At 42.2% G+C, this 13,174-nt stretch overlaps 1 protein-coding gene across 1 annotated transcript in view; it reads right to left on the bottom strand.

Annotated features, from left to right (window-relative positions):
* Window positions 1-13,174, bottom strand: part of FAM172A (family with sequence similarity 172 member A) — a 385,390-nt gene that overhangs the window by 339,546 nt on the left and 32,670 nt on the right. The window contains exons 3-4 of the mRNA XM_054177961.1: window positions 10,384-10,485; window positions 7,633-7,733 (exon numbers count right to left, since the gene is read on the bottom strand). Of these exons, the coding sequence (XP_054033936.1) occupies window positions 7,633-7,733; window positions 10,384-10,485 (203 nt within the window). The remainder of the gene's footprint in view (window positions 1-7,632; window positions 7,734-10,383; window positions 10,486-13,174) is intronic.

Here is a 13,174-nt window from a genome sequence, read left to right on the forward strand (position 1 = left end):
AACTTGATCCTGCAGCCCTTATTCACAAGATCAGACCTATTGAGTTTATTCACACGAGCTTCGGCTGCAAGATTGGACCTTAAGTACTATCAGGTGCACGTGCAGCCTATCATCAGATTTTGGGTTATTCATGTAAGAAGCTACCCTTTCAAATGCAGACTACTTAATGCTTCCTTCTTCATTAACTTACATGTCCTCTTCTGCTGCTCTATGCTTTCATTTGTGCTATGTAAATAGCTTCTTTCTCTCAGCCATCCAAACAAATAATGCTCTTTGCAACCAGTGAGGAAATTAGTAGCAGGTGAACGCTTAGTTTTTAAATTATGTTGAGACCAAGCTGTTCTTTTAACTTAAAGGAGATCTGAGGGAGGGGTGGGGGTGAGGGTAGAAATAATGAAATCATCTCGTTTTACTACTTAGCAATCTTAATTATGGGTTGTCATTGTCATAATTCTACAGACTTATTTTACACACACACACACACACACAGACACACACAAATATTAACCTTGGTGGTTAATCTACTTTATGATGAGCTGGACCTAACATAGTGCACATACTTTAAAGCAGCTTATTTGGTGGGATAAGCCCTCTCTGATGATGCAAAATTAACTGTACAGTATCACAACTGAAACAGGCAAGGAAGTTGTGACTGAGGTGGTCTATTTCTTTGCTTTCTGTGTCTCTTCCACATAAATGTAAGGTATTCTCCTATGCTGTGGTGTAGTAACTGTGAAAAATTATCACAGCTCTTCTATTATCTGCTTCTGCAGGTCAGGCAGGGTGCAAATACAAGAGGTGGCACACACTAGTCCAACAACAGGACCACAGCAGAATCATTTGTATTACTCTCCATGCTATAATCTACTTATTTTCAGATCCTATTTGACTTATTTAAAGATTTGGTAGCCAAGAAAACTACCATCACAGGTAGAAGTCTCTTCCGTTAGTGACGGCACCCATAAAAACATGTGCAAGCATTAAATGGCCTCCAAGCAATCACCGTATTTGAATTACCCAGTGCTAGAGCTATAGAAAACAGGCAGAGAGACAGACAGGGACTGCCAGCTGATGCTAGGGGTACTCTGACTACTGGAAGAGTATGGAAGGACAATGTCAACATAGCATCCTAAAATGGTTTGGGTTGGAAGGGACTTTAAAGATCATCCAGTTTCAACCCCCCGCCACGGGCAGAGACAACTCTCACCAGAACAGGTTGCTCGAGGCCTCATCCAGCTTGACCTTAAACACCTGCAAGGAGGGGGAATCCACAACCCTCACTCTCAAGAACGTCTTCCTCATCTCCAGTCTCAATCTCCCCTCTCCCACCTCAAAGCCATTGCCCTTGTCCTGTCACTACAAGCCCTTGTCAAAAGTCCCACCCCAGCTCTCCTGGAGCCTCCTTCAGTTACTGGAAGGCTGCTCTAAGCTCTCCCTAGAGCCTTTCCTTCTCTAGGCTGAACAGCCCCAACTCTCCCAGGGGAGGTGCTCCAGCACTCTGATCATCTTCTTGACCTCCTCTGAACCCACTCCAGCAGTTCCATGCCCATCTTCTTGTGTTGGGGGCACCATAACAGGATACAGTTCTCCAGGCAGGGTCTCAGCAAAGCAGAGCAGAGGGACAGAATCCCTTCCTTGTCCTGCTGCTCACAGCTGACTTCTGGGCTGCCAAGGACCGTTGCTGGCTCATATCCAGGTTTTTATCAACTGACACCTCCAAGTCCTAATATAATCTTCTTCATATGAAATCTTATCATCAAGACAATCTATATGACTGTCAAAATTGATGTTAAAATCCCAGCAACAAATCTTAGTAGTATTCTCTTTGTGATTCCATTTAATGACAATGTCATGATGAATCATAGAATGCCCTAGGTTGGAAGGGACCTCAGAGATCATCTACTCCAGCCTCCCTGCCATGGGCAGGGAACATCTCTCAACTGGAGGAGGAAGGAGGCATCCACAACCTTCCTAGGCAACCTGTTCCAGAGTCTCACCACCCTCATACTGAAGACCTTTTTCCCAAGTGCCAGTCTAACCCTGCCCTCCCTCAGCTTCCTCCTTGTCCTGACTCTAGATCCTCATGAAAAGTCCATCTGCAGCCTTCCCTTCAGCTATTGGAAGGCAGCTCTAAGGTCTCACCAGAGTCTTCTCTTCTGCAGGCTGCACAATTCCAGCTCCCTCAGCCTGTCCTCATAGCAGGGGTGCTCCAGCCCTTGGATCATCTTTGAGTCCTGCTTTGGGCTTACTGCAACAGCTCTGTGTCCTTCTCATGCTGGGGACACCAGAACTAGACTGCTGTAAGTTTCAGTAGCCGTGATCTTGGTTGAAACTGTGCTACAAACAACACACACAGACATCTACTTAAAATGCAAGAGAGACACACCATGTGAGCCTAACCTGGAGCTTCACCTAGATTACAAACCTCCATGACCCCTGGCCAGAAAAGAAACAGGGAGGCGGGGAGGAGGAAAGAAATAAACCTTCAGCTGGAAATGGTACGCCTGCAACAACTACACTGTTGTCACAAATCTGTTCTCAGTCATACTTCAAACTTGCCACATGGATTAATCTGCAGTGAGAAGCAGCTGCAACACCATGTTCTGTGCACTTCTGTTGCCATTTTAATTTTTAAAAAGCAAATGGAGAGGCTCTCCACAAAATTCAATGCCGCAGTAGCGATGACTGAACCAGAATCACAGAATTATGAACAGTTCACTAAATTGTCTATTAGGAGTACACATCAAGAGGCTGCAGAACAAATTGTGTGCCTGAAATAACGGATCAATGAGTGAAGAATAAAGAGATGTAAGGAGTGGAGACGCTGACGAACCATTGTAATTTGTGCAGAATCAATTTCTATACAGCCAGGGTAAGGGCAGAACATCACAGATACTGCACTCATGACTTTGAACAGTAAAAAAAAAAAACCCAAACACAAAAACAACACCCAAAACCAACCAACAAACCCAAGGATTATCAAATGAAAACTTAGTAATGCTCCAAGAAAGAGAGAACGACGCTGAAACACAAGGGCAGGACGCACACCCGCTTCTTTAAATTAGTGAAATGCAGTAAGAGCCTCTCACAAGATATACATGAGGTTAAAAACACCACCCCAGAGGTGCCTGGGTATGTGTCTTTAAGAGTTAGAAAACCAGCTCACAGTCACTGGGCTAACAATAGGAAGACTGAGAATATAAAACACTTTTGCCTGATGATACAAGTCTAGCTACTTTATCATCTCTGTAGGTCCAGCTACATCAATGTTCAGCCACACAGAACTCCTGAAGCCAAAGGATGAGGTTTCAAAGGCCTAAGGACACATTTTACTGCTGGTATGAGCTGCTGCTTCTTAGCCTATCGCAGTTTGCTAAGCCCATCCTACCCCACCCTGAAAAATGGCTAATCAGAGGATAATACACTGCCTCTGTACTACTCATCATCTGCATCAGTGACTCACCAATCTGTGCAACAAAAAGGTTTTTATCTATGTGAACAAATGCCAAGGGTCAGGGGTCAGCGTCTCCTGCATCCTCAGATAACTACATAAACATCCACAGTGCCAAAAATGGACAATGGAGCACTTACAAATTGGTGCCTTTCTGTAGTATCAGGCAGCTAGCAGAAAACAGGCTGAAACACAGGTGACTTTCCTCTAAAAACAACCAACTCAAAACAATTCGCTTTGTCAGGTGCCTGACCCCAAACCTTCCTTGCCTTTTACCCATCAGTACAAATAAATCTCAGTTTCAAAGATCACTCCAACCTGAATGTGAAGAGTAACTAACAAGCAGAGTAACACAGATCACAGATGTGAGACACCCACTTCATGAACACACCCCACCTCACAGTTAACCAAAAATCAAAAACAATCATTCACACTGCTCTGGGTTGAAGCTGTTGCACTCACTGTGCAGATCCACAGCATGAGGAACTTGATGGTGCTGCCAAACACAGACAAGAAGGTGTGGTGGCACAGGAACCCACATGGAGACACACTAATCCTTGTAGCTGCGTCTCACCCAACCAATTTATTTGGAGAATGGGGATATTTGAACAATACAGGCACACAGAAAAGTCTTCACTCACTGGCCACCGTGGAATAGGTGCCAATCTATTTTCCTGGTGGAAGAAATGTCTATCAAGTACCTCAGACAATGCAACAGATTGGGGAAAAGCACATTCCCTGTTTTGGAAAAATGAACAGCTGAGGTGAAAGGATGTGAGAAGTAGCAGCAGTAGCCCACATAGACTCCTCCCCTGCCACAGTTCTTGCAGGAACGAGGAGGAGGTAAAAAGAAGGTTCTTCAGTTCACAGTAAGAAAGCAGTGCTCATCATCTGGGCAGCTCCAACAGATCCAGCACAGAGCCCAGGCTGTCCCCTGAATGAAATGGAGAGGTTGAGCTAGCCACAGAGCAACAGACCACCACCCACTCAGCAGAAGCCTGGCAGGGTCAGCAGCAGCTTTTCGTCACAGCCTCACAAGCGAAAGGCTGTCTCCATTCTTCAGGAGTGACAGTAAGGAATTAGGAGATAATTATCCATGTCATCTATCCTGCTAAAGTCACAGCAACCTGGCCTTGCAAGGGGATTTTCATCTTACTGGAGTGAAAAGGCAAAACCTGCATCACTGAAAATCCACTGAGGTTTACCAAAGAACTGGGACTGTTTGAGCAATTCTTCTCCAACAACAGAAATTCCTTGTAACAGAACAGAGCTTATGTCTTTAAATGGAGCCTTGTGCATGTAAAAACACAGCACTGCAGAGCCCTGTGCAGTGACACTGCACACAGCTGAATCTCTCTCTTTCCTTCCTCTCCTGGTGTCCTGCTTTCCACCAAACCTCTCGCTTCCACTTCTCTCAGACTGACTGTATCCAAATTTAAGCTGGTGGGAATTCTTGGACCATGCCTTGCTCAACTATACCGGTTATGGGCAGACAGAGTGTTAATCAACATGGGCAGAGACTTCTGTCCTGTACTCCTTTTTGAGCCTGCATGCTCAGTGCCCACAGAAGTTCCCTATAACTGGTTTTATAACTAGTGATTAGGTGTTTCTTCAACTTCAAAATGCACTCTTGACAGCACAAGGAACTCTGTGAAGGCATTTGGTGATAAATTTTAGTATATACTTATTTATACATCAAATAAGCTCAATCAAGATGCTTCATACCAGCTACTTTTCAACACATATCTTGTTACTTTTTATTTCTAGTACACAAGTGTCTGGGCTGAGGGTGCACAAGAAACTGGGAGGGGACAACACAGACAGGAGAGGTGACCCTAGGTGACCAAAAAGGGGTATGTCATGCCTATAGCATCATGTTGCACAATAAAAGGTTGAGGATAGGAGGAGGAAGGGGGGATGAGACACTGGAACAGGTTGCCCAGGGAGGCTGTGGATGCCTCATCCCTGAAGGTGTTCAAGGCCAGGCTGGATGGGGCCTTGGGGGCAGCCTGCTCTGGTGGGAGGTGTCTCTGCCCATGGCAGGGGGTTGGAACTTGATGATCTTTAAGGTCCCTTCCAACCCAGCCTATTCTATGAATCTATGTTCAGGGTTATATTCCATCAAGGCATTTGTCTTCCCAACTTGCCACCATGTATGATGAAGCCCAGCTTTCCTGAGATGGCTGAAACATCTCATGGAAAGCACAGAATTCCTTATTTTGCTTTTCTTAGAATCACAGAATCAAAGAATGTTTTAGGTTGGAAGGGACATTTAAAGCTCATCCAGTCCAACCCCCTTGCTGCCAGCAGGGACATCTGCAGCTGCAGCAGGGTGCTCAGAGCACCAAACAAGCTGACCTGCAATGGTTCCAGCCATGGGGCATCTTGCTCCTCCCTGGGCAACCTGGGACAGGGTCTTACCAACCTCATGGCAAAAAATATCTTCTTTCTCTCTAGTCTGAATCTCCCTCTCTTAGTTTAAACCATCACCACTAGTCCTACCACACCAGTCCCTGCTCAAGCCTGTCCCCAGCTTTCTTCCATTTAGGAACTGAAAGGCTGCACTAAGGTCTCCCCACAGCCTCCTCTTCTCAAGCTCTTGCATGCACAACTTTAGCCTTACCCAAGAATTTTCTCACTTTTACCCAATTCTCTGCCCCATTCCATGGCAGGGAGTGATTCAGCAGCCAGGGTAGGACTGAACTGCCCCCAGGGGTTAAACCATGACAAGAAGAAAGTTTAAAAGACAAAACATCTAAGCACATGTAACAAGCATTATCTCTGAGCAGTCTGCATTAATGTAAAATAAAGAGTAAGTAGGGAGGGGAGGCAAATGTGTTTTATCCTCACTAAAACAATGAAAGCAGACAAGCCATGAGGCAAAGGCAGTTCTTGAATGACACACCATAATGATTCCAACAGAAACTGCTGGGCATCAGTCTAAGGAAAAAGACACAGGTTTGTGCACAGAACTGTGCATCCCCCTTCCCCAAAGGCCACTCTGACAGGAGCAGCATTGCTACCTAGAGGTCAAAGTGCTGAGGCACCTCTTTCTCTTGGGCAGGGGAGGTTGTGACAGTGCAAGGAATCACAGAATCACAGAACAGTCAGGGTTGGAAGGAACACCAAAGATCATCTAGTTCCAACACCCCTGCCAGGGGCAGGGACACCTCACCCCAGATCAGGTTGCTGAGAGACACATCCAGACTTAAAAATCTCCAGGGATGAGGCTTCCACCACCTCCTTGGGCAATCTGTGCCAGTGTCTCACCACCCTCATGGGGAAGAACTTCCTAACATCCAGTCTGAATCTACCCATCTAGTTTTGATCCATTCTTCCCCAGTCCTATCACTACCCAACACCCTAAAAAGTCCCTCCCCAGCTTTCTTGTAGCCCTCTTCAGATACTGGAAAGCCTCAATAAGGTCTCCTTCGAGCCTTCTCTTCTCCAGACTGAATAGCCCCAACTCTTTCAGTCTGTCTCCATAAGAGAGGTGCTCCACCCTTCTAATCATCCTCAGGAAGACCCCATCACATACTCTTTGCACTCAGATGCTTTTCTTCTCAAGACACTGCTCTGGCTCCTAAGGCATGACAATAAGCATGGCAATGAAATCAAAGTCATTTTCCCTCAGGAGAGGAAACATTGTCAGTGACTTGTACACCTACTACACCCACAACATCCCTACAACAAGCTTGGGAAGTACCAGTAGCATCAAATACCTACCGTATCAACAAATATTTAATCAATGAATCATCAGAACTTTAACCAATCAACCTAGTGGCTCCTGGTGACACAACAAAACCAGCCAATACATTCGCCTTCAGGTGGCAAGTAAAATAGCAGTTTCGTGCCCACTGCTTTGCCTTGAGGAATAGAAAGTTGAAATCCTGCACTGCATAATATTCTCTGAATGTGTCGTCTTAGACGATACTCTATTTTGAACACACACCAAAGTCAAAACTGTAGTCTAAATCACATTTTAAGCTGTAGAGCAAATAAATGGAAACCGCTGTCAGAACGTTAACACACAACAAATCCTGAAACCCCTTTTGTGAAATGAGTGCAGCCTCAAGAAATCTTCACTATATTTAAAATCATCATTTCCAGAAAGAAACAGACCACACCAATACACAGATACATGCACACGTACATTCACACAAGCACACAATTAATATTACCTCTCCAAGAGCTTCGTAACGCTTTTGGTTCCATCGATGCAAATCTTCACGGTAATTAAAAACAAATGGCTCCCCAGTTTTTATGTGTCTCAACTGCCCCTCTGCAAAAGACAGAAAATCATTTTATTTCAACACACTTCTTCATTAAAAGTAAGATATCTAAGTGCTGAAAATTTGGGAGGGGGGAGGGGAGGGAAGATGTCTACATCTAAAAATTTGAAGCTACTGTGAATTCCTCTCTTTCGGTTATTATAGTTTTGAAGGAAAACTGTTATAACATAACAAAATGCATTGCCCTTCAATGTCAGCTGTTGCTAGATACAGCTAAACACCAGTGAAGACAGTGAAATTATCTGCAGATATCAAATGCCAAACTGCTTTGCAAGCTTGCTAGGGATTAACACCAAAATGTAAACATCAGGAGTTAATATTTGATCTGCAGTGTCAATTAGGTGATCAAACGGTAGCTTCAAATCCCCTACTTCCAAACCAACTGCCTTTATGAAGACATGTGAGTACAAATTGGTCTGGAAGGAAAGGAAACAAAGATTTTCAAGATTAACAGTATTCCAAGTTAAACTGAAAAAAAAAAAAACAAAACCCTACGTCCATGACTAAGGTAAATATCTCAGCTTCCAGGTATTGTGCTGTGGGGTTCACAGTGCTGTGAGACTGCAACAGCAGAACAAAGCAAGGTGCTTAATCAGAGCAAAACCACATTCTTAGGCTCCAATGTAACTTTCTGCAATTGGCCTTGTTCATAGCAAAATTTTAGTAGCATACCACAAATAAAGACATGGACTGAGTTAAAAATAATAAAGGAATGAGTGAACTGCAGAAAACAGATCTTACCAGCAATGTTTCAGCTTATCAAACAAAACCTAAGTTGTGGTCTCAGAGCATCACAGGATTGTAGTGAATCAGAAGAACATTAAAACCAAGAATATGTACAAGTATCTCCTCTGAAAGCTTAAGCATCTGCATGATGAAAGTAAGGGGTCTCAGAAGAGTGTGTCCTCTTGAACAGTAAAAAATTGCTAACTTACTTCACACTCTCTCAGGACCCTTACATTTTGATTCTTGGTAGTTCAAACACAGTATTAAAGATCTGCTATAAACGTTATGTTTACCTGTTTACTTGACATACTATTTCCCAACTTGTCTCACCTCCTATACTATACACCAAGGAAATACTTCTCTCCAACTTCACATCCCTCTCTCCAACTTCATAATCCTGTCTCTGTTCCACAAGTCCTTATATTTTCATTATAACTCTACCTTCAGTGGCTCCTTCTCATCTAGTTACTCTTCCAGCATGTCATTCATAGGTGCACAAAGTTGCTTCCTCCACAAGCGAAGTGGAGCAAATACCTGGTATGTTTTTTTTCCTTTGACATTTTAGAACCCTTGTCTTCTTCAGATTCTTTAAATCTGATAAATAACTTCCTTAATAAAAAGCAGCACAATTATGACATAGGAGTACATGACCCAACATCTGAATTAAACACACAAAAACAGAATGGAGACCTTTCTGCTTGGCTGACCAGGAGCACAGGCAGTAAGTTTTGCTGCGTTCTGTGGAATTCACTCAGCCTGTGAGGTTAGTGATGGAATATTCACTAATATCATTCTAAAACATCATTCCCCCCAAATTCAAATTTCATCCCTTTTTATCAACCACATATGAACCATTAACTCTGAAGTCAGTAAGGAAGACAGTAGACACTGTGCAGATCTAAAAATAAGGAGCTGAAAAGTGACAGAGCTGAACCCCTCCCATCAAAGAAAAAGCATCACTTTCATGACACTTTTAGTCTCTAAGTACCTTCCTGTGAAAGCCATCAGGGTATTAAAAAGCTAAGTGTTGCATAAATGACTATCATTTAAAGCAAAGCTCTTCTTTTTTTTTTTTTTCCCCTTTAAATGTGGAAGATGTAAGACAGGCAGATTTAGAAACTAAAGTTCCTCTGTTCACAGAACAGGCACTGCAAAGACGTAGAATTGTAAACGTCCCCATTTGTCCTACAGGTTTCAAACAGTCTTGAAAAGAGCCATTTCCTGGGGTCTGGTATTACTTTGGCTCAGAGGCTTATTTCTCAGCTGGATTTTAAAATGTATGCACTGGAAATTATAAATACTACTAACTCATTTAACTCACAGATCCAGCTAGCTGGAAGTACCTGTATCTGTAATGAAAAACCATGACCCACACAAGAAGAGTTAAAAACATTGTACCACACTGCTCATCCTTCCATCCATACCAATAGGGGTTCTCCTCTTGGCATTAATGAAACAGCTGGGATATAGTATTGTCTAGATAATAATTAGATATTAGTATCTAAATTCCTTATGTATGGCTTATCACCTAAATAATTTTTCTCTCTGTAAAAATGAATCACTAAATAAAACACTTCTTACATAAGTGACTACTCCCTAAATTTGCTGTTTAATGCAAATGCTACAGAAATTACTTTCAGAATTTCTGTATAAAAACTTCAGTATCAGAAAATGGAAAGTCATAAATTATGCACAGTATAAACCTATAAATTTTTGTGACTGTTTTATGTAATTAAAGAAAAAAAAATAATTACTTAGCTAGATTTACAAGTCTGTTAATGCTCAGGCTTACAGTTTTATTCTTAAGAGAAAAGTGTGCAATTCTAATAGGGACTTATAAGGTATAATTAAAGTTCTGATAACCTCTCAACATTATTCTAAGTATAGCCTTTACAAAGCATATATATGACTTACTTTCATTAAAAATGTACTCAAATCCTTCCAGAGTATCAGGGAATTCAAGTGGTGGCTCATCTTTTTTCATTAGTTCATCCAAGTCTATCCTAGACAACAAATCTAAAGAAAGGGAAAGAAAAATTACATAGTGCATGCTATGTCTTTTTTTATTTCACTGTTGACACTGACAAAATGTTGTTTGTTCAGATCTGTAAAACTTCAGGGCTGAAGGACATCCCACAAATTACTAAACACAGGACTTCACCATGGGAAATCCTGTTCCAGATTCAAAAGCTGGGCCTCATTGACAGTAATCTTCTGATTTATTTATTTACCTATCCATCTCTAATGTTGATCAAAAAACATCCAGGGACAGAGAAGTCACCAAAGACACAGTGATTTGTTTCAATGATTCATTACTCTCAATGTTAGAAACATGTCTCTGGGACACATGATGTTTTTAACACAAACTTACCTAGCTTCAATATCAAACCATTTATATACTCTGGTTTCCTGAAGAGCTCAGATTATCAAATGCACATCATCTTGCAGGCATGTGTGATGACAACACTCCTTAACCTTCCCTTTGATACCCAAACAGACTGCGTTATCTGACTCTTCTCTCAACCACCCTCCTCTAATGACTCTCCAGGCAGAGAAAATGGCCATCATCCATTTCACAGCAAGCCATGATGTGCACACTTCAGACTAGCATGGAACAACCCAGCAGTGCCTGCATTCCCTAACTAAAGTGACTGCACTCTGCATTCTTCACCCTGGATTTAAGGATTTACATTTACCCAGAGACAAGCACATGGGGACATATTTTGCTTACATCTAACTGCCAAACAGTTGCAGATAATGGTGTAGAACCACCTCTCCCCTCTTCCTTGCTCATCACCACGCAACCTAATGCCACCTTTTTAACATACTTTCTGATTATCAATGAAGGACCATCAAGAAATTATTCAGCAGGATTTCACTGAAATGTTTACTTGCTTTTTAATTTGAAGACTTGACTGTTCAACTCAGGAGTGCCACATTGACTTTGAACCATTTTTGTTTTATAAATCAAAACATCATATATCATGTGCACCAAGTAACTCATTAAGTACTTCAAGTATGCTGGCTTGTTATCTTCATCATCAAAAGTTGGAGCTCAAAGAAAACAGTTTGAAAATACTAACTTTCTTTAAACTTGCTTTGTTTGATATTAACTACACTTCCATCTTTTAATTACTTAAAAATCATTATTTGATTAGATTTTGTGTCACTGCTTTAGCTTGGTCTTGCTGTCAAGTAACAGACCTACACCTTACCCACATTACTTAACCTTAGCATTAGTACATTAATCCTTTGGAATTCCTGGAGTGTTTTAAAATGTCCTGAAAATCAGCTTCAACATTCTTGAGAGTTCCTTGGCCTGCTCCTTCAAACTCCTCAGGCTGACATGATAGTCACTCCAGCACCCATGATTGTCCCCAGCTCCTCCTTCTCTAAGTGATTTCACTGGGTAAAGCTTGAGGATCAAAGGCCATCTCGTATGGCCACTGAAATGCATCACCCTCCCAACCTGTACCATCACCTCTGAGCACCTCTAAGGTATTTAAACAGCTAGATAACACTGGATGTTGACTGGAAGACTTCTAAATGTGGCTTTCTCAACCATAGCTCACTTACACATCAGTTTAACAGCAGGTCCCATGACATTCAATTCACTGAAAGTTCTGGAGGAGCTGCTCTGGTCCTCAATCAAACCACGGGGAAAAGAAAAACTTTGTCAAAGAAGCTTTTGACAAGAGGATGTAAAAAGCTTGCCCTTTCTTCCTCTGTACCTTCACAATGTCAAGGTAGCACGGTGGCAAGAGTCTCTGGTCTCTCCTTGGGGAAGAGACTCCATTCACACCACACCTCTAAAATTTAATTCCACCAGTTTTTGTGTCCTCTTACTGTGACCTATTTGGAAACATATTTACACTGCAGTGCCAGTTACTATATAAGAAAACATCCATCTTCTGAGTAGCAAGGGCAACACTACCTGAACCACATAAGCTTATCTGAAGCATGTACAGCTTGTTATGATGTACAGCCTCCCACAGAGTCACACAGGAAGATCACAAATTGGTCTGTGCTTCAGACACCACCATGGACACTTTTTTCCTGTGCATTTTTTTCAAGTTAAAATTAGCTAAAGTGCCCTTGTACTTGTGAGGATTCTTCATTCTCACCTAAAATTCTGGACTCTCCAACTCAATTTGAGACTAGTTTAAGAGAGCCCAAACCTGAATGATCTGCAGGAGACCTTCTGCAGCTTGCAGAATCATAGAATGTCTTGGGTTGGAAGGGACCTTAAAGATCATCCAGTTTCAACCCTCCTGTCACAGGCAGGGACACCTTCCAGTAGACCAGGCTGCTCGAGGCCTCATCCAACCTGGCCTTGAAAACCTCCAGAGAGTCTACAGGAGTTGATTAGATTGCATGAAGAAAACAACATCCTCACAAAAAGTTTTCATTATGCAGAATACTTCTTGGACATTGGGCACTCTTGGACATGAAGATCAAATTAACACCACATATAAAATGGGAGTTTCTATTTTCCAAATATGAAGTATAATTTCATCAACCAAACCACATAGGTGTTCACCAAATGTTCCCATGAAACATAGCTGTAACTGAACAAACGCTGCCTACAGAATATGCATTCCCAATGACACTTCGGTAGAAATCAAATCTCTACTCTAGAATTACAAGGGACAGTATTTCTTCTCTTTTAACAGTTTAGGGAGCAAATGTGTGATGCAAGCACTTT

This window comes from Dryobates pubescens, chromosome Z (assembly GCF_014839835.1).
Source record: "Dryobates pubescens isolate bDryPub1 chromosome Z, bDryPub1.pri, whole genome shotgun sequence".
Lineage (NCBI taxonomy): Eukaryota > Metazoa > Chordata > Aves > Piciformes > Picidae > Dryobates > Dryobates pubescens.